At 50.0% G+C, this 22,516-nt stretch overlaps 1 protein-coding gene across 2 annotated transcripts in view; it reads left to right on the top strand.

Moving 5' to 3' along the window:
- Positions 1-22,516, top strand: part of MFN2 (mitofusin 2) — a 383,353-nt gene that overhangs the window by 348,952 nt on the left and 11,885 nt on the right. For both annotated transcript variants that reach the window (XM_069609906.1, XM_069609907.1), the window contains exon 17: positions 18,781-18,915. In XM_069609906.1, coding sequence (XP_069466007.1) covers positions 18,781-18,915 — 135 coding nt within the window. The remainder of the gene's footprint in view (positions 1-18,780; positions 18,916-22,516) is intronic.

The following is a 22,516-nucleotide window of genomic DNA, read 5'->3' as shown; positions in this document are numbered from 1 at the left end:
CCAGTGCTTGCAAGTGAGAAGGTGCAGAGTCAATGCAGTAGCTAAGCCGGCAGGATTTGGCAGGCAAAAGTGGTAGATAGTGAGTACAATTCAAATAAGTTTAGTGCAGGTGTTCGAAGCTGGTTGAGGCGGTGACTGAGGGTAGGTTATTTCAACATGCGTTCGGGTGCTTACAATTCAATAGTAGTACAGGCAATTACTGTGCTAGGCTGGTTCGAAGTACTGTGGGTATTCAGGGAGTAATAAATCAGTAAAAGCTGGAAGCAGTTATAGTGGTAGTCTAGTTCAGCATACACTGGGCAGATGTAAACACAGTAGTATTATCAACGGAAAAAGCTAATGGAAAGTACAAATCAAAATGGGTTTGATTTCCAGAAAAAGCAATAATGGTCGCAAAGTGCACATGGGAAGAACAATTCAAAGCATTTGCGATTTAAAAAAAAAAGCAGTAACGGTCTCAAAGTAAGCGAAATTGTAGTGTGGGCTAAACTGGATATAAGGAGGCAAAGGTGGTGCGTAATTACAACTATGGAGTTGAATTGCGGTAGAAAATGGAGTTGGGCCTCGTTGTGTGAGTGTTAGTAAAGTGCGCACGGAAAATACAATTCGAAGCAGGTTCGATTTTCATAATAGGCAAGGCGGTAATGGTTGCAAGGTGCACACGGAAAGTGCAATTTCAAAGCATGTGCAGTGCAGTGCTCCAAGATAAACAAAAATGGTCTCAGAGTGCACACAGGAAATACGATTCAAAGCATGTGCGATTTTTAAGATAAATAGTACTGGTCGCAGCATGAAGAGTTATGGTATTAGCCGGATAGGCTATAAGGAGGTGATGCTGGTGCGTAACTACAGCTATGGATCTGAATAGGGGTAGAGAATGGTGTTGGGTCTCTTTATGTGCAGCATTAGTAGAACAGTGCACGCCAAGTAATGGTGACGGTAAGATGCAAGTCAGCCGGTAACTCTGGATTCAGATGGGCAGCATGCAACGTTGTGGAGCAGCATTTGTGTGAGTAGCAAGTAATCAAGGCAGGTCGGTACAATACATTGTGGCACTAGGCATCAAAAAGATCGATATAGTGTGGTGTAGTTGTTTAGACAATATAATGCAATTACCATGGCAGCATCTGTATGGGAGAAGTGGGTAGCGTAAAGTTCAGATGATGTGGTTAAGTTCAGGTTCGTGAGAGGGCAAAGATGTCCAGGTAAGTAAATGTTTGAGGTGGCGAGGCGTGGCGGAATTGGAGGAGCAAGTCGGGGAATATGATCAGGACTCACCATGGACCGGTTGGCTTTGGTGTATAGTTTCTCCCTCGCAGTTTACGGGCTGCTACTACGGCTGCCGGGTGTTGGTTGTAGGTCGCATGACTTGTGGCGAGTACTGGAGGGAAGAAGGGCGGACGGCAAGTGGGACAGAAGGACATCACCTGGTGCCGGTTGCGATCGGTCTGCTCAGTCAGGAGCCTTTTTCCTATGGCCTTCTTCTGTGGGCCGGTGCCAGCCTGCCGCGAGGTGTGAAGTGGCTGCAGTAACCAATCCAAATGGTCCTATGCTTGGTGGCTCAGAGAGGGGGAGGTCACGTTCAACAGGGCGGCCATCTTAGAAATGGATAAACCTTGTGCAGTACAAAGGCGAATGCTCTCAGATAGTGTGGAAAAGGCAGTAAACTTTGGGAACTAGAAAGTTACAGGAGAAGTGGAAAAGGGGACACATTGTGTCCCCTCAGCACGCCACATAAGGTGGTTTGTGCCGATTCAACAAAATAAGTTAGGTAGGATAGAAGGTATCCCCCTATCCTTGGAAACAGTAGTTATCGCAAGGAAAATAAAAAGGGCAGCTCAAAGAGCTCCCAGCAACACTACATAGAAAGTGCTGTATGCTGCAATAATAAATTGCAGATGCCTTAAAAGATGGTTGGAAAGCATTACTCCAAAAAGATGCAACCAAAAGGGCTGAAAAGGTTTCCCAGAGGTAGAGTAAAAGACTGAGTGAGTGTGGAAAAAGGTTCCCACTCACTCAGGAAAACTGATCATAAATGAGTGCAGCAAAAAGTGCTGGGGGGCTCGCAAGTGGGGAGACTATTGCACAAAAATGAAATTCTCCCTAACGGGAGGTGTTGAGGAGATTTTTGGGCACAACCCTCTGGTGAGGGCAGTGTAATCATCTAAACTGGTCGAGCAGTGTGTCACCCAAAAGGAAAGACCAGACTCTCTAATGGTAGCTGTAGCAGGGCAGTCAAGCTTAACTTTAGGTGGGAGGGAGGAGTTACAATTAGTCCCAACAGACACCACACAAGGACACCCCATACTGGTATACTGTAGAAATATACACTTTATTATGAAGTCGCACACAAAATATTTATGATAGGAGAAAATGAGTACTCTGGTTACACATAACACATTGCAGAGCATAGTGTAGACAAAATGAAAAAACATTAAATGGCCAGTAAAGGCTTAACTCAATACTTAACCTAAAATGTAGGCCCCATACTTCTCCAGCATGGGGTCTGGCATGGATTCACATGCTCATGAATATTCCCCGTCGTCAGGCTGGGAATCCTCAGTAAAGAAAAAATCAGTATCAGTTTTGTTTCTGATCTGTCTTTCGTAGTAGTAACCAATCACTGATCTCTGCGTCATACTGACCACAGCCAATGACTGCCCTCTACCTAAGCCCCGCCTCTGGCAGCCATCTTCAGATTTTTACCGCGCGTTCAAGTGTTGGGATCCTCGTGCTATTGCTCTCGAGCGTTAGTGCTATTTTTCATGTTTTTTCTTAGAAAAATTTCTCTTTTTTCGGTCAAAAGAGCCTCAAGCTCCATCGTTTCTTCATCCGATCAACGGGGACCCGTGTCGGATTCGTCTACACCCCTTAAGGGTGAAGATTTCGTCGAGCCACGCTTTTGGAGGACTCCAGAAGTTTCTCAGGCCCATCTCGGACATGGCCCAGGAGAAGGGAAGCTCGACGCCCGGAAAGCTGTTCAGGGTCTGCCCTGGATGCCAGCTTCAGAATGTCTTTAAGGAGGACGAACACTCCCTTTGCCTTTACTGCCTACATGAGGACAAGACGCACGTGGAGAAGGACTGTGCGTTTTGCGGCAATATGTCGGAGCGGACCATGAAGGACCGCCATCAACGTCTCGCCAACTGGCTGAAAGGAAAGAGCCCGTCAGGCGAGAAGAAGAAGAAGAAGTCCGAGCGGTCTTCTAAGACCTTTGAGGGCGCCCCGGCGATGGGGGTCCAACAGAAGGCCAAGCACCGCGAGTCCGCTGGCACCGGGAGCGCCGAACGGTCGGGCTCTACGGGCGCCAGGCAGGGCGCATCCTCCCCGGCGCCATCAACCACGAGCCAACGCTCTGGCTCGGGTAAGAGGAAGGCCGAGCACCCGGCGAAGCTCCTGGAGAGACCCCGGTCGAGCTTGAAGACCCCATCGGAGGGGGAGCGAGGCGGTGACCCTCCCCCCAAGGAGAAGGCGGTGAGTGCACCTAAGGTGGTGAAAGTCTTAATCCATCCGGCCAAGGCCTCTATCGAGACAGTCGCGGCGGCCCTGGCTCAGCCTGTGGAGGCTACACCAGTGGTGGCGACCTCGGGGCCCAGAGTCTCCCTGCCACCGCGGAGGGAGTACTCTTTCATGCCCATCGACAGGACCCCCGTGAAACCTCCGACGGAGAAGAAAAAGGGGGGGCAGGAGGTCGTCGTGGATTCGGCCTCAACCTCTGAGGAAGAGCTGATCGAAGTCTTAAGCCACGGCGTTGGCGTGGAAGAAGACCAGCCCGTTGGGAGGGACCCCGACGTAGGAGACGAGGAGAACGTTGAGGGTGCCGACGGGGCTCCTGACCGCCGGTCGGACTCCCCTCAACCAGTGCCGCAAGACAACTCGGCGGCAATTTTGTTGGCTATACAGTCCTTATGCTCGGAGATAAGGACGAGACTGCCGTTACCACCAACGGAGGAACCGCTCCCGACGGGGGACCCGGAACCAGGCTCTTATGGGAGCCCTCCCCCTAAGAGAAGAAGGATTCATCCTCCACCTCCTTTTCAGCCATCGCGCCCTGTTCAGCCCTCCTCCCCGTCCACGACACGTGGGGATGATACGGGGACTGACACGGCCGCGACGGGTACAGACGACGAGGTTTACGACGAGGATCCCCCGTCGTCACCTCCCACCCGGGCTTCCCCGCCCGACGAGATTGGATTGTTTCACTCCATGATCGCCAGGGCATCCGAGCTTTTCCAGCTCTGCCCGGAAGAGAAGAAGAAGGAAGGTTTCCTTTATCAACTGCGCGAGGCCAAGAGGAAGACGGTCCTCGCTGTACCTCTACTGGACGATATTTGGGATGAGGGCCTCGCCCTCCTCAAGAACCCATCCACGACGCCGGCTAGAAGGGATCGGTACGAGAAGAAGTACCGAGTCCCGGACGCGGCCCCCTTGTGCCTTCGGGCACAGCCGACCCCGGACTCGGTCGTCTCCGTGGCGGCCAGGAAGAAGGCAGGGGGGGGGGCGCGGCCTCTTCGTCGACCTCCCCGCCGGACGGCGAGGGAAAGAAATTAGACACGATGGGACGCAGAGTCATCTCGTCGGCAGCGACGACGATTAAGGCGGCCAACGCCTTGGCTATCGTAGCCCGCTACGACAGGGAGTTGTGGTACAAACTGGCCCCCCTGCTGGACTTCCTACCAGACGACAAGAGGGCGGAAGCCCTAGAGATCTTGCAGGAAGGAGAGGTGGCGTCGGACCACGCCATTACGATTGCGACGGACATCGCTGACACTGGATTTCGCCAGTTGGGCAACGGCGTGTGCCTTAGGCGGCGTGGACGGCTCAAGGCTACTGACTTCCGTCAGGACGTGCAGACCAGAGTCTTGGACATGCCGTTTGACGGAAACAACCTGTTTGGGAAAACAGTGGACGATTCCCTTCAAGCCATCAAGGCGGACACGGAGACGGCCGGGCTCTTGGGGTTCTCCAGCAACGGTGGCCGCCCTTTCGGAGCGGCAGAGGCAAACAGGGTGCCTCCAAAGGTTCCAGCAGCGGATTTTCCACCTACCGTCAAGCGGCCCGTTCGTCGTCACAGGAAGCTTACAGGGGACGAGGCAAGTCAGGCGGACGTCGCCAAGGAGGACAAGGCGGCAAAGCCTCATCGAAGCAGGACTGAACCGGCCGTGGGGTCGGGCCCCCACCGAAGCACCCCGGTGGGAGGCCGGCTGGCGAGCTTCGTCAGCGTGTGGGAGTCCATCTCCACCTACCGTTGGGTGCTGGACGCCCTAGCTCAGGGTCACGCGCTCGAGTTTCTAAAGAGGTGCCCGCGCGTCCCCTCTGTGGCCAGGAAAGAACATCACATCCCTCAACTTCTCTTGGATGTAAAGGCGATGCTCAAGAAGGGCGCCATCGAGCTCGTCCCAAAGAGGCTTCGGGGCTCCGGAGTTTACTCAAGATACTTCCTCGTGAAGAAGACGACGGGAGGATGGCGTCCCATCCTGGACCTACGACGACTGAACAAATTCATCAAGGCACAGAAATTCCGGATGGTCACCCTCCAACACGTCCTGGGTCAACTGGAGGAGGGCGATTTCCTGTCGTCGTTGGATTTGGAGGATGCCTACTTCCATATTCCCATCCTAAAGGGACACCGAAAGTTTCTCAGGTTCGTGGTCCAAGGGCGTCACTACCAGTTCAGAGCCCTTCCCTTCGGATTGAGGTCGGCACCCAGGGTGTTCACCAAGTGCCTCGCACCGGTGGCGGCGCAGCTGCGCCCAGAGGGGATCCACGTCTACCCCTACCTGGACGACTGGCTCATCCGAGCAAAGACGAAGGAGCTCGCCGTGGAGCACACGGCAAGGACCGTCCAACTACTCACGGACCTGGGATTCTCCATAAACTACGCCAAGTCCCACCTGGTGCCCGCGCAAGACGCACTGTTTCTGGGAGCGAAGCTCGACACAGTGTCGCTTCTGGCCTCTCCGTCGGAGGAAAGGATGAGGGCCATCTTGGGCAAGGTGCAGCGGATGCTGGTTGCGGACGCGGCCAGGGTGAGGTCCATCAAGTCCCTCCTCGGAATGATGTCTTCTTGCATTTATCTCATCCGCCTGTGCAGGCTCCGGATGCGCCCGTTGCAGGAGTTCCTGGACGCGCGCTGGATCCAGACGACGGGCAGCTTCGAGGAGAGGATCACACTCGACGAGAGTTTCCGACGAGCGATCCGGTGGTGGGGCACCTGCGCGCATCTGACGGCGGGCATGGACTTCCAGACCCCCGGCCACCAGGAGACAGTGACCACGGATGCCTCCCTGGAAGGGTGGGGAGCGCACACCGAAAATCTGCACGCGAGAGGCCTTTGGCTTCCGATGGAGAAGTCCCTCCATATCAACGTCCTGGAGCTCCGTGCAGTGTTTTGGGCCCTCAGGTCCTTTCTTCCATCCCTCAAGGGCAAGGTGGTGAGGATCTTCACCAACAACACCACCACCATGTTCTACATCAGGAAGCAGGGCGGAACCAGGTCCCCAGCCCTGTCCAAGGAGGCGCAGGATCCGTCGCCCAAGGGATGTTTCTGGTGCTGTTTCATCTGGCAGGGATAAAAAACACCATCGCCGACTCGCTCAGCAGAGAGCTGCACTCGTGCCACGAGTGGGAACTACGACGGGATCTAGTGGACCGCCTCTTCCGACGATGGGGCACACCCCAGATCGATCTGTTCACGACGGCGACGAACTCCAAGTGCCGGAGGTTCGCCAGCAGGTTTCCCCAGCCAAGGAGCATGGGCGATGCTTTCTCGTTCCCCTGGGAGGGCCTGTTTCTATACGTGTTCCCTCCATTCCCATTGCTGATCCGGCTCATCAACCAGCTCAAGAGGTCACGGTGCAGGATGATCCTCGTCGCACCTGCGTGGCCGAGGCAGATATGGTTCCCGGACCTTCTGGACTTGTCAGCGTCCCCGTCAATCAAGCTGCCAGTGGACACGGATCTTCTCTCCAGGGAAGGAGGCGCCATCCTCCATCACGACCCGAAGTCGCTGAACTTGCAGGCCTGGCTCCTGCAGCGTTAGAGTTTGGAGGATACGACATACCGGCCGACTGCAGAGAGGTTCTTGCAAAGGCCAGGGCGTCCTCAACTCTTAAATGCTATGGACACAAATGGAAGAGGTTCTCTGTCTGGTGCCACGCACAGAAGATTAGTCCTCTACGGATTACGGCTCCCCAGGTACTGCCGTACCTTCTGACGCTGGCCAAGGCTGGACTGGCGCACGCGTCCATCAAGATTCATCTTGCTGCGATCTCCCGATACACCAGAACCACGGGGCGGACGTCTTTGTGGTCTCATCGTCTGGTGAAAGAATTCATGAAGGGACTGTTCAGATCGTTCCCGCCGGTGAAGGCTCCGGCCCCGGCGTGGGAGCTCAACGTGGTGCTGACCAAGCTCATGGGACCTCCGTTCGAGCCTCTGCACTCGGCTCCGTTGAAGTTCTTGTTGTGGAAAACAGCGTTTCTTGTGGCCATCACCTCCGCACGAAGAGTGGGAGAGATCCAGGCCCTTTCCTGCAAGCCCCCGTACTTGACTTTTCACGACACGAGGTTAGTGCTCAGGACGCACCCCTCCTTCATGCCCAAGGTGCCGTCGGACTTCCACCTCAACGAACCCTTGGTGTTGCCTGTTTTCTTCCCGTCGCCTTCGTCGCCGGCCGAAAGGACTTTGCACTCGCTGGATGTGGCTAGAGCGCTGAAGTTTTACGTGGACCGTATGAAGTGTTTTCGGAAGACGTCACAACTTTTTGTGAACTTTGGACCTGTCAATCAGGGGAAGGCTCTCTCAAAGGTCTCCATTTCCAGATGGCTCTCCGGCTGTATCATGTACTGTCATCGGTTGGCAAACCGACCGCTGCCTGGCCGTCCGAGAGCCCATTCCACCAGAGCGATCGCAGCTACCACAGCGTTCCTATCTGGTGTGCCCTTGCTGGACATCTGCAGGGCTGCTACGTGGAGGTCGACGCACACCTTCACGAAATTCTACTGCGTCGATCAGGATTCCAGGGAGGAGTCCAGGGTCGGCCAAGCAGTGCTGCGCAATCTGTTCGCCTAAGGTGTGCCTGGTGAGGAGGTAAGAATTGATTAATGTTGAGTTTGATGTAATGCTTAATGTTGAGCCTTTGCCACCTCCCGTGGTTGTGCATGTGTGTACTGCTATGTATTCTTTATTCATGAGCATGTGAATCCATGCCAGACCCCATGCTGGAGAAGGAACAAGTTACTTACCTGTAACTGTTGTTCTCCAGCATGGGTCTGGCATGGATTCACATGCGAACCCTTCCGCCTACCCCTCTGCGGCTCTTCACTTGGTCATACTGCCACTTCACGTGCTACCAAATCTGAAGATGGCTGCCGAGAGGCGGGGCTTAGGTAGAGGGCAGTCATTGGCTGTGGTCAGTATGACGCAGAGATCAGTGATTGGTTACTACTACGAAAGACAGATCAGAAACGAAACTGATACTGATTTTTTCTTTACCGAGGATTCCCAGCCTGACGACGGGGAATATTCATGAGCATGTGAATCCATGCCAGACCCATGCTGGAGAACAACAGTTACAGGTAAGTAACTTGTTCCATATAAGCTTTCAGGAGTAAGTTATGAGAAAGACCCCTAGACAGTATTCCATACAGTAATGATGATAGGGTTCAGGATCCCAAGGTACCCAACAGAACATAGTGCAGGCTTTCTATTAGTTTCTGCATGAAGTGTTCTACTCCACACATATGCCTACAACACAGTATAGCACTTAGATGTTGAGCTCAAGGGAACACAATGTCCATCACAGCCAAGAGGAATACCAAGTCAATTAGGTTGGTCTCAAAAAACGTCTAACACTGAGGCCCACCCCCCACAGGAAGTGTAATGACCTGCCCAGGAACTGGTCTACACCAGTCCAAACCGCCTCAGAGGCTGCCATCTTTGGCTCACAAAGAGCCAATGTGGCAAAAACTGCCATTTTAAGGCCTACTGTGTGGTTTCCCTGAACAAAAGAAGCACCCTTAACGAAATGGCTGAGAGTAGGACTTAAAAAGACCCATTAGTATCCCAATGGCTACCATAAAGGCAGTGAGACTTTAGTAAGCTATCCCAGTGGTTTGTAGATCCCCAACTCTTAGTATCAGTCTGTACTAGCTCAGGACATTGGTAGTGTGGCCTCGGCAGAGCAGTCAGGCTTATCGTAAGAGGAAGATGTGAGCTGTAGGTAAGTACTCTGTGTCTTAGGTAAAACAAAGAAGCACTTACTCCAAGAGTTATATAAAAGATATATATTTATTATATTTACACCAGAATCACTTTAAGTACTTTAGATGTTTACGGTAGAACACTTAGGAATACTAGATAATACACTTCAAAGGGCACTTTCACTTTTGTGTTTGTTCGTGGTTACATTTGTAGCAAAATTAGAAAGGGAAAAGACAGACCAGGTTATCGGGTTATCGGTAATTGTGCAATCGTGCGGTTTTCAACAGGTCATACAGAATGCATTTACAGTGGTTAGTGAAACATGAGCTTAATTCAAGGTTTCTTTGCCTGTCAAGTCTTTTAAGTCCAAAAATGCAACCTTAGCTAAAGGCAGTTCAGAGAGCGCTTGAAGTCTTGACAAACAGCGAATAATGAAGAGTTGCTGCAGATTTTTCCAGTGTCTAAAGTTATTGGAGTAGCAAGTTAGCAACTAACAAAGCAGACCTCAAAACCAACTCGAGAAGGGGGCACAAGCAGCAGCTTGGGTCATATGTAAGAGGGGCTAGTCCTGGACACCTATATGTGCACTCCAACGCTCGTGACTTCTTGGAATCAGGTAAACAATACCTTTTTCCCCACAGTACCTTTTGGTTTGAAGAAAATGTTCATGTTGGCTCCTCCATGATGTGGCCGCTCTGGACCTGACCTCTGGGATTCTTTGGCCTAGTGACGAAAGGAAAGACAATGGCTGGTGTCTCTCAGCAGCAGTCTCGAGGGAGGACATTTAGCACGACTTTTAGTAACTTCTTGGTTCAGTCTGCGGTATTGGTGCCTTTTCAGCAGCACCAACAAAGGACACGGATTGCCCGTCAATTTTCTTCGCTTCCTGCAGTCCCACACTCTGGCGAGGGGGCCTGGGTGAGTTGGATCAGATCTCTGGAGTGTCCTTACAGGCTCAGCACAGATCTGGACAGATTCAGCCGTTCCATGACGATGCACTCGAAGCAGCCGGTCTCATCGTATTATGGTTCCGCAGCTATGGAAGCTCCTAGGACCTCAGCAAATGGCTTGTTTCAAAGTTCGTCTTGAGACTGGTTGTTCCCACCAGCCAAAGAGGAGTCGTCGTCCTCTTTGGAGCTCCTCTGTTGCATAGAAAACGGGGTCAGGACAGCAGTAGTAACTTCACGGTCTTGCAAAGGGTCTGCAGGCGTCTCTGGTCATCTTCTTAGATTACTTCTGTTTCCTGTGGTTGACTTGCTTTACACTCCAGCAGCCTCACCCTTTATACAGCTCCAACACACACTCCTTTGCAATCTCTCTCAGCATTTTTACAGAAAGGGGTGTTTGGCTGTCTAATCGGGATAGCCAGACCCCCTGTGGGAGCCTGACCTATTCAGGTATTCTGGCAGCATAGGACAGAGGAGTGGAAGACTCCTCCCCCACTTCCTGCCTGCCCAGACACACTGGAGCCTAGGCAGGGATACCTACGGGTTCTTGCCTAAGGCAAAACACACACACAGACCCCCCCCCCCTCTCAGAATGGTAAAAGAAGGGCTAACAAAGAACAACTATGCTAGTAATGGCGAAAAAAGAAGGGAGGCCCCTAGTTGGTACTTTGGTGCCCCTATTGTGCACTACCGAGGCTATGGACATAGCCTGCAATATAAAAAATACACAATAGTTGGTAGAACACGTCCACTGCCACCAGCCATAACTAGGTGATTGTCTATGAGACTAAAAAGTCACAGGAGCACAGAGAAGGGGATACAAAGTATCCCTTTGGCACTACACTGAATGTGGGGTGTGCCAATCTCTGTCTATAGAGTTTTGGGAGAGACACTTATTATCTCTCTATCCTTAAGAACTGTAGTTACTTGGATATAGAAAAAGAATCTTAATGGAGGACCATAGGGTTCCCCAGCAACACTGCCCATTAGGAGCTGTGTGCTGCTGCAGTAGTGAAACACAGATGCCTTTAAGAGCTATGGAGCAGACGGACTCCCTAGTACAGGTAGATTACAAAGAATATAGTTCCAAAAGACAGAGCCCACAAGAATGAATGAGTGGAAAAAGGCTCCACTAATTCAGGATTAAAAGAAAAAAGTCCAGAAGTCCAGCAAAAAGTGCTGGGGGTTCACTAGGAGAGGGGATGAAGCACAATAATAATAAATCTCCCTAACACTGGGAGGCAGCACTGTGACTGACACCTTATGGGTGACCCAATTCCATATACCTTAAGTATGGAAAAAAGGGATGTATCGGTAGGGGGCCTTTAGCAGGAGTCCCTCTGACCACCAAAGTAAATTAACCCCGTCCCCTGCCCCCACAAATAAAAAGTGAAAAAGCAGAAAAAGTAGGCGTCCCATAAAATGTGACTCCAAAACCCCAAAAATGTAATTCGACCTTAACATGAGTACTTTCGCATCCAGGTGCTTCAGGTGTTCTCGAAGGCGGCCCTCCCGGCCCTTCAAAGGAACTGAAAAATACTTCTGACCCTATTGTGCTGCATAAGGCCGACGGGGAGTCCTTTAAGACTGCTACTTGCATGCCTAAGAGCCCGGACAGTGAGTCCAAGCAGCGTCCTCGAGAGGCTTTAACGGATTTGTTGACTCAAGGGCAGTTGAAGCCACGTCCTTCCTCTTTCTCTCTGTCAAGAGAGTGGACATAGAGATCTTAGCCAAAGCCATTGACAATTTTGTCGGAACCCTTGAAGAGTTTTAAGTACTTATCTAAAAAAACGAATTTTTCAAGACTAGAGACTCTATATTTGAAGAAGAAGAAATGGAGGAACAGGACAATCCTCTAGTTGGATTAGAGTATGGTACTCCAAATGTATCAGAAGAACTTGTTTCCGATGAGTCTAGGTTGCTTAACCTAGCTGACTGTTTAAAAGATGCAAGTGACTTTGACACTTTGCTGGAAGTGGAGTTTGCCTCCTCAGATTCAGCTGGTTATGCTGATGCCTCCTACAGGGTGTCATGGGTAAGGTGACACAGTACCTGGGCTGGGGTCGTCGCATTGGAGAGAGAAAAGGATGGTCTGACAGACATCTTGGATAAAGACCCCCTAAGAATCCTGTCTTGCTGTTTCATACTGCTTTAAAAAAAAAAACAGGACCCTTGAAAATTGGAAAAAGCCAGACACCACATCAGCAGTTAATAAAGACCTGACGGGAAAGTACAGGCCTTCAGCAATAGTTTCTTTCTAGACATCCTTCTCTAGAGAGTCTTATGGGGTAAGCGGCCACGTCTACCTCGAAGGCGTTGGCATACCAGACGATCCCTCTTGATATGAATGGATGAATGAATGATATTTTATTTATTTCGCGCTCGTACACAAGTGTTTCAGAGCGCGACCAGGCATAAGGGAGGGGAACAAGGAAGAACAAAAATAAAAAAGAAAACAGCTTGACATTTAAGAAAGCGCAAGTGCATGGGAAAGGGAAAAAGGTGAGAGTGCATGGGGGGAGGAGTGGAAAGTGCGGAACAGAGGAGAAATCAGAATAAATACTAAATAAAATAAATAGATAAATAAAGGCAATAGGTCATGGTAGTGCAGCCAGTGGGTGGCAGGTGAAAGTTAATCAGATAAGGTATATCGGATAAGTGCAGAAGAAAAGTGGGATGGGGACTGTTTAGGTAAAATTTGATGCCTTAGGAAAGATGGTCTTTTCTGCAAGAAGCATGGCCCTGAAGGCCTTTAATTCTATGTGCTCTGCCTACATTTTCTTATACTTTGTGGGATGTGGTTGCTCAGGCAGCACAGCATATTCCTGAAGCAGAAGAAAGAGAAGGATTTCTCAACATTGTCTGGGATGGGAAGGACACAATGGCCCTCATTACGACCCAGGCGGTAAGGGGTTTACGCCGGCGTAAACTTCGCCGACCCTTACCGCCTGAGTACGAGTTCCCTTAGCGCCATGGCGGATTTAACACCTGCTTTTAGCAGGTGTTAAAATCCATGGCGCTAAGGGACCTTGTTGTTAATTACGCCACCGTAATTTACGGTGGCGTAATTAACGCCTTCCCCACTCCCATTATGCCCTATGGGGCAAAAATGGGAATGGGGAAGGGTAAATGGGGATTGGGGACTTACCGCCCCGCCAAGGTCGGAATGGGGCGGTAAGTCCGCCAACCACCATGGCGGAGTTGGCAACTTAGCGCCATGGACCATGGTGCTAATAGCACCATGGTTCTCCGCCAAGGTCGTAATGAGGGCCAATGTGTTGGTCATTGCAATCAGGATTAGACTCCTCAGTTTGTGTGAGCCACTCTACGGCAGGGATACTGTTGCCAGAAGATTGCGTGGCTGTGCAGGCCAGGGTTTGCCCCTGATGCCTAGGCAAGGCTATAAGACATGCCCTTTGATGGCTCTCAACTATTTGGCACAAAAACAGATGAGTTTGAAGAAGCTGCAGGCATCCAAGGCAGCTTCTACATCACTGGGAGCCGCGATTCGCCAACCACAACAAAGCCATTCAGCCTTTCAAGGTTGGAGGGGGTCGTTCCTTTGAGTGCTATTCTTCATTTGGCAGAACAAGGGGATAGATGTCTCAGAGAGGCCAGAGAAGACTACATATTGGTGGACAAGGTCGCGGAGGTAAAGCAACCAGTACAGCCTCTGCCTCTTTGCCTTCCGCTGCAGCCTCAGTAACAAAACCTCTTTAAGTCTTTAGACGGTTGTGGGAGGCAGATTAATACAGCATTTAGACAAATGGTGAAGCATTGCTTTGGATGCTTGGGCACTGGAAATGGTAGCCCATGGTTACTGTCTCCTGTTCTTAAAGAGGCCCCTCTATTGTCCCCCAAGCAAACAATCTTTAAGGGAACCAGATCCGCTCCATCTGCATGAAATTCTCTCCCTGCTGGAGAAAGGTGCGATAGAAAGAGTACCTGTGGCGGAGAGGAACCAGGCATGGCACGCCTCTTATTTTCTCATTCCCAAGAATTACTGAGGTCTGTGGCCCATCTTGGACCTGAGACTCTTGAACAAGTTCCTCAGGAAGGAAAGATTCAAGATGGTCACTCTTTCGCAGATCCTCGAGCTCCAGGAATGGACAGTGTCGCTCTATTTTCAGGATGCTTACTTCCATGTACCTATACATCCCAAGCACAGGAAGTACCCGAGGTTCACCACTGCCAGTTTTCAATTTCAGGTCCTGCCATTCGGGCTCACCTTTGCTGCAAGGGTTTTCACCAAGTTGATGGCGGTGGTAGCAGCGAATCTAAGGAGGGGAGGTATCAAAAGCTATCCCTATCTGGATGATTGGCTGATCAGAGCTTGTTCTTCCGAACAGGCTCTGGAACATCTCGGCAGCATCTGCCACTCCCTTCACAAACTGGGCTTCCCCCTCGATTTCAAGAAGTACCACATGCCAACTTCTCAAAAGCTTCAATTTATTGGATCGGTTCTGGACTCTTCCTCAGGGAAAGCTCCCTCCCGCCATCCCCTGAAGTAAGGGCTTACATATTTTGCAAATGGTAAGAACATTTCAGGCCCAACATCTGCCAGTTTATGATTTTCTGAGGTTGCTCAGCCTTATGGCATCCTGCATTTCCCTGGTGCCAGAGACCTGTTTTAGGTGGAGATTCCTGCAGTGGGCTCTCAGATCCCAATGGTCACAGTTCTCCAGGAGCATGACAGACTTTCTTCATGCCCCGAGCAGGGTCGCACAGGATCTCCTGTGTTTGGGCCTGCAAGAAGATTGTCATGAAAAGGGAACCTTTTTGGCAACCGTGGCAGAAGGTGACAGTAGTGAAAAATTCATCCCTCACAGGGTGGGGAGCTCACATGGATGATCTGACAATCCGCAGCTGTTGGTTTCTGTCGTACTCCAAACTACACAAACCTTTTGGAGCTGAGGGCAATCAGACTTGTGCAGAGGGCCTTTTTGCCCTCTGTGCAGTGAAAGAATATACTGATAATGACGGACAACACAGCGGCTATGCATTACCTCAACAAGAGAGGTGGTGTAAGGTCACTACCTCTGCAGTGAGGCAATGCAGCTCTGGTTCTGGACACTAAAAGAGAGGGAATCTCTGTCGGCCGTTCACCTAGCCAGAGAAGAGAACATGACGGCAGACACTTTCAGCAGTTAGAGGACAGTCTCCCATGAGTGGGAGTCTTGCTGAGTAAGTCCTTTTAGAGATCTTCACCCTTTGGGGAACCCCTCATGTGCATCTGTTTGCATCCAGTATCAACAGGAAATGCAACCTGGTCTGCTCCAGGGAATTTCCTCAGAGGAGCTCTGGTAGAAACATTTGTGGTGGACTGGGATTTTCCACTTGCATTCCCTCCAGTCCCAGTCATTCCTCATATCAGGAGATTGATGAAGTTTGGGAAGTCCATGATCCTGATTGCTCCGGATTGGGGCAGGAAAACATGAAATCCAGACCTTCAGGACATATCCATCTTCTCACCATTCCGTCTTCCCCAGAGTGGACCTACTCTCACAAGTGGAAGGCCATCTTCTCCATCAAGGAATCAAAACTGATTCTTTATGCCTGGTTTCTGAGAGGTTAAGATAGAAAGATTGAGATCTTCGGTAAGACGTGATGGAGGTGCTGCTTTCGGTCATAGGCCAGCAATGAAAGCTCTATACAGCTGCCGTTGGAATACATTTTGCAGCTGGTGCAGATTTAAAGATATTGACCCTTTCACGTGTGACACTCCCTCAGTGTTATCTTTCTTGTTACATCTGACCCATCAGGGCTACAGGTGTCTACTGCAAAAGGATCTCTGGCTGCATTATCCGTTTCCGAGCGCACACCTGAACAAGGCTCTTATTTTAAGATGGCCATTATTATTCAGTTCCGAAAGGGACAAACATCTTTCCACCAGTACACCTCATAGTCCAGCTAAAGATTTTAATTTAGTACTAAATGTTTTAATGGGTGCTCCGTTTGAGCCTCTTAATTCGTGTCTACTTAGGATGTTGACTTTGAAGACTTTTTTTCTCATAGCTGTCACTTCTGCTCAGAGAGTAAGCCAGTCAGATAGCACAGTGAGCTGAGCGCTCGTTCTGACGTATGTGTGCAGCTTGCCGATGCAGGTTCGAATCTCAGCAGGGCCAACTCCGCATTTAGTCCTTCCGCGATCGATACATTGAGTACCATTCTGTTGGGTAATAATATCAACTATTATTTCAGTGCTCAGATGCCTGCGGGTTTGTAGCGCTATGTAAAACTAGATATTATTAGTATTATTAAGTGAGCTTCAGGCTTTGTCATGCAAGCCACCATTTACTACTTTTTATAAGAAAAAGTTGTTTTGAGGGTTCTCCCTTAATTTCTTCCTAAGGTGGTGTCAGAGTTTCACCTGATAAAGGGCCTCATCACGAGTTGGGCTGTAACCCAGGCAGTATTACCGCCAGGGCTTTTAGTGTACCGCCAAACCCCCCAGCGCTATTCGTGCCAGATCACGGGTTTGGGGGAATGGTAAGTTCCCATTCCCCATTGGGCCGATTCGGGAATTCCCCATTCCCCATTGGGCCCAATGGGGAATTCAGAGCGCTATTACTGCCGGCGGTATAACCGCCAAAAAACCAGCAAAATTGTGTCGAAGACCCCGGGGACCAATCCGCCAAGCCTGTGATCTGGCACACCCTTAAATGCAGTGGTAATGGCGTTACCATCGTATTTAAGTGTTACCACCAGACTCGTGATGACCCAGAAAGAATAGTTCTACATGCCTTTTATCTACCTCCTCATCCTTTCAAGGATGAAGAGGGACTGCATCGTATAGATCCCAAGAGAGCGTTAAGCTTTTATATTAACAGACTTGCTAAAGCCAGACAAGATGATTTTTTGGCTATTCTGGTCATAGGTTGGGGCAGGCTGTTATCAAACAGACCTTATCTCGAGGGATAATTTTATGTATCGCTGAGTGTTACACTTTAGCTGGCAAGTATGTCCCTGATAAATTAAGGGCTCATTCTACAAGAGGAGTGGCTACAACTTCAGCCGTTCAAAGAGGGCTAACGGTGCAGGATATTTACAATACTGCAACCTGGTCTTCACTGCACACCTTTACAAAACATTGCCTTGATTCTGTGTTGGGTCAGGAAGCTACATTTAGCAAACCTGTTCTTCACAGCGTAAATCAATAGCACATTCTTGATCCCGCCTCCATCTACGAACTGCTTTGGGGGTCTATCAAAGATGAGGAATCCATAGGATATGGTCTACCCCGGGTAATTTGTTTTCTGATAGATGTTCCTACCACTGATTCCTTATCGTCCTCCCATCCTGCCCCTCTATCTTTGGGTGAATTTCCATTGATTACTTCTTCCTCTCTTTCAGTGTCTGGGTGCTTGTTTGACCTTCGAGACGGCTGTGCAATAAGAGTGGAAAAACTTGAAATCAGGCATTGGGCGCTGTGCATGCTTTTTGTACCAGTGTCAACATATGGCTGAGTGCGGGATGGAAGCCGCTGAGTCGATGGCGCACTTTGCACCCTTTTGTCAAAGTTTCTGAACCTGCAAGCAAGATACCTCATATATCAAAGATGAGGAATGGAATCTGTGGGAGGACCATCCATCAGAAAGAGCATTACCAGGGCAAAGTCATTTGTTATTCTCTTGGGTCTGGATGAAGGTGAATACATTGAAAATAGCTGAACGTCCACTGACGTTCAAAATCAATGACCCATGAAGAGAGCCAGGGGCAAGGTGAAGGGGGTGGCGGGGCTGCGATTGATGCTGCAGAACAGACATAGGTAGAGATTATGTAACTGAATACATTTTTTTACTGTCTGTATGAATATTGAAATTTCATCACCAAGTGTTTTTAAATAAAACTTGTTTTAAAAATCAATGACATGTCCACTGACATTCACCTAATCATCCCATAGGAATTCATTACCAGCATGTACACATATTTGACAAACCTGAACCTCCATAGAATTGATATTTGTTGAAAATGAGATGCAACACTGTTTGCTTGCAATTGATAGATTTCACTTTTGTGAGACTTAAAACTCTGTATTTCTGAGCTTGGATGAATTCCATTGTTTGGACTATGAACTGCCTACACAACCAAGGGAGGATGTTGATCTGTAATCTTGTTTTTATTAATTTTTATTAATCTCTTCCTGAAATCTATTAATTCCTTCATATCTGTTTTTTTTCTCTGTCCCCAAATCGTTTCTATGTTGGCTATATTTATCTTTGTTGCTGCACTATGGTGTTTTGATTCATTGTGTGTGCTTCTATGTCTATGCTAGTATGTTGTATGTTAACCTTATTTATTTATAATTGCCTAAGTACTTTTGTACATTAAATCTTGAATATGAATAAGGTTGAAAAATAGCTTCATATATCAAGGCAGGGGTACAGTTTAGTTTTCTAGTGTTCAGCGTGCTCTGAAGGTTTCTTTTGAACAGATATTTAATGCTACAGAAGCAGTATGTTCTGTTTTATATATTTAATTATACAATGGAATGTTTGCTTTTACACTTACCTAAACCAATGCATTTAGCTGTTGTGTTGCTGAGCCTTGGGTACACTTGTTTTCTTGTTTTAGAGCAGATGGTAATTTGCAGGGTTCGTAATTTCTATTGCACCTTTTTGTCTCTCAGGGAACTGGCTGGTACATTTGTCCACTTATGTCAGCAGGTTGATGTAACACGAGAAAATCTGGAGCAAGAAATTACCTCTCTCAGTAAGAAGATTGAAGTCTTGGATTCACTGCAAAGCAAAGCCAAACTCCTCAGGTGAGACACTTTCTAGGCAGCCTTCTATTAACCAATTAAACTTACCTTGTGTTTAGTCGTTCATGTAGCACTTCAAAGAATTATTCTACATCCATAGGAGCTTGATCTTCTTTTTTGAACTTTTTTTTTAAAGGCTGATTTATAAAATCATGTAAAAAAGCTTTTATTGTGTAAAGCGTAGACATTTCTCTGGTAGGCAGTCAGTGGTCATCATTGTCCTTCTGCACATGCTTTCCATTTGAGAAATGAGCTACTGCTTCGCCGGTTTGCAAGGGAAGCACTGCTTTACTATTGTTGGGGCTGGTGCCTACATCCTGTAACCTTGCACTATAAGAGAAACCATAATTTTAGCAGGACAAAATAGAATGCAGACAAGCATTGAGTATGCTGTTTTCACAGTGGTTAGTGCTTTATGGAACCCCTGTTGCTCTTGCGCTGACCTCGTGAATTGTTTAACTTTACACAGCTCCAGATAATAAGAATGTATGATATTTACTCTTAAGTCCCGTCCCCTTTCCTACAAGGGACGGGAGACTGAACCTTTTTCACCAGAAAAAACCTTGTTCCCCCTTTAAATGTAGAGACGCGCGGGGGTGCAGCCCAGGGAGCATGCGCTGCCCTGACTCCGCCCTCTGGCGCCACACCTCAGTCCCCTTTTATGCGTAGCCAAGAATGGGCCGAATTGACAGGCGCTCCTGGGTTTGGCTTCGGCCATGTAAATACATGCACAGATACTTCTTCTCTTTGTCTTTTCTATCATTCAGGAACTCGGTCCTCAGGCGTCACGCTCCGCCCCGGCGCATGTCGACTTCTACAGGGTTCAGCAGGTGTCCATCCTGCAACAGGCTCTTCGCAACTTCAGACCCCCACGCCCTCTGCCTACGTTGCCTTGGCCCAGACCACAGTTGGTAATCATCTTCGGCGTGTGACTCGCTGACCTCGAAGGCGCTGAAGAACAGACTAGCCAGGTGGAAGGAGCTCTTCCAGAGGATCTCAAGAATTTCGTGAAGCATCAAACCAGGCCCAAGGTGTAGAGCCTATATTCTCCATCGCACCCCGCAAGGGAGACTCCTTCCCAGGGACTCTCCCGCGCAGGAGGGACCGGTCAGGTCCTCCTACCGGCACATGCACCGAGGCTGCTTCAGCTACCGGCCTTCAGGTCGAGGGATCCTCGGATCCTCCTGGGCGCAGTGTTGAGGGACCGGAAGGTTCTTTTACCGTGTCTACACCCGAGGGGCTACGCCCTAATGCCGGCAATACGTCCGAGGGGGCGCCTAAATGCAGCTCTACCGACCCCCAGGTCGAGGGTGTCGCACCTACCGGGCCTATGCCTGAGGAGCAGGGTAAGCCTTGTGATCCACAAACAAGAGTCTTGGACGAGGCCGGGCCCAGCGGGCTGAGCACCACGTATCAGGCAGCTCGACAAAATGGCCGCTGCGCCAGAAAGAGGCACCCGTCCGACGCCATTCCAGGAATCCGGCAAAAAACGAGGGTCGAGGTGGGACTGGCCTCAACCAGGTACGTTGACTACAGTATACCCCTCAGTTGCGCAAGGCGACTTTCCTTGGCGTCCATATGGACAGGGTATGCAGCAGCTCCAGCAGTTCCCTGCTACCCCGTCGGCACCCCCTGCCACCTCTTTGGCCAGTAAGGAGGTGCTCTTTCGAGAAGTTCCACAGCCTCATGAAGTCGCCTCAGATGGGGGATATCATCAAAGACTCCATCTGGGAAGTCATTCCCGCCAGGCTAGCGGCGCCACAGACTCCTCCATCGGGCCCCCAGGCCCCGGTGCAGCCGTCTCTCTGACTCCAGAGCCAACTCCGCAACCTCTGCCGCCTCCTCAGCCTCCAGCTTCGGTCCCTGTACCCCATCTTCTCCTCCTCCTCCACAGGATCCTCCAGATCCGCAGGATACAGACCAGGAGGAGGATCTGGACACGCCATCCTCAGCCAGGGCCTTCCACAAACGTCTTGCTGGGCTGGTGGAGTACCTAGGCCTACCCCAACCCGGGTTCTGCCTGAAGTCCTCAAGCAACGTCCCTCTGCCAAATCAGGGATTCCTATGCAGACCGATGTAGTCTCCCTGGCCAAGAAGGGCTGGCTCAAACCCCACTTGGCCCAGCCGGTCAATTGATGCCTGGATGCCAAGTACAGGCAGGTGGAGGGGGATACACTCTTGCTGTCGGCCCACCCTCAACCACACTCTGCGGTGATCACTACGGCATCACTATACTCCAAGCCTCAGTCGTCCTCGGCCTCTTCCTCTCTGGCGCTGCTAGGCAAGGAGGAGAAGATCTTGGAGGCATATGGCAAGAAACTCTATTGCAACGCCTCTTTACCATCTACGTCAGGCCGATGCCATGCTGGCTGCCGCCAACCAGAGATTGTGGCGGGAAATTGCGGACTTCCTCACGGAACTCCCCACCCACAGCCAATCACGCTTTAAGGCAGGGCTAGCGGAAGCCAAGCTGGTGGCGCATGATCTCATGGAATCCACAGTGGCTCATATCAACACTTCGACCGTGCCATCTGTTTTGCCACGGACATGAGAAGAACAGCCCGGCTTTGGCTTTTACTCCAGGATTTTAGCCATTCATAAGAAGAACCAGGCGGGCCTGAGAGTTGTGCTGGACCTTTCCACCGTCAACCTATTCTTACCCCTGCAAAAATTCACAATGGTTACACCAGATTTTATAGCGGAGACATAGGACAAGGGAGACTGGATGTGAAGGACACGTACCTACACGTCCCTATTTGGCAGCCCCATCGTTCCTTCCTACGGTTCAGGATCATGGACTACCATTTTCAAAACAATGTCCTTCCTTTTGGCCTCAACTTGGCCCCCACGGTCTTTACCAGATGTAACGCTCACCTGGTTCCCACGGAGGCGCGGGCGTGGTCTGGACGGCAGTGGCCTCTTCGAAGGAGATGTTCAGCACCCTGAAGATGGAGTGGGCTGGGTTCCCAAATCTGGCTTGTCTGGCTCGGATGAATACCCTTCTGTGAGCGAAAAGGAAGGGTTAATACTCTGCGGGTTTTGTGTTGATCTCCTGTTCCCCTTCTCACCCTCCTTGCAACCCTTCTGTAATTCCCTGTGGAGACTCACCTTAGGGATTGAAAAGGCGAGCTCTCCATCCTGCTTCTGATGCAGGGGCACGTTGGGATCCAGTTACGTCACTGGATAGTAAGTTCGAGTTCGCTTGTCTGTTCCGGTAAGTACCGTAAATGTTTATGGCAAGCTTGAGTCTAAACTGTTCCTCTTCTCTTTTGCAGGTAATTGAAGACTCCGGGCTGATGGCGGTTTCCGTCGAAAACCTGATTTCAGGTGAGTTTTGTGTAGGCCCACTACTGTCTTTTCCTGTCTCTTTTTCCTTAGGGGCCGGAGTTCGAGAATGCCGAAGAAATGCGAGCTCGCACGAAGCAGAAGCTGAGTCCGACCTGTAAGCAGGTAAGTTTTAAATAGTTTGTTTGCTACGGTTCTTGCATTCACTAATGTGATGTTTGCTTTTTCCCCATAGGGGCTGGGGTGCTGAAATGCCCAAGGAATGGCATCGACCCGAAGGTAAGAAGAATTAGCTTGGCAGGTAAGTGCTTCTTGGTTA

This window comes from Ambystoma mexicanum, chromosome 8 (genome assembly GCF_040938575.1).
Source record: "Ambystoma mexicanum isolate Mex_15411 chromosome 8, UKY_AmexF1_1, whole genome shotgun sequence".
Lineage (NCBI taxonomy): Eukaryota > Metazoa > Chordata > Amphibia > Caudata > Ambystomatidae > Ambystoma > Ambystoma mexicanum.
This window is presented reverse-complemented; position numbering and strand designations above follow the sequence as displayed.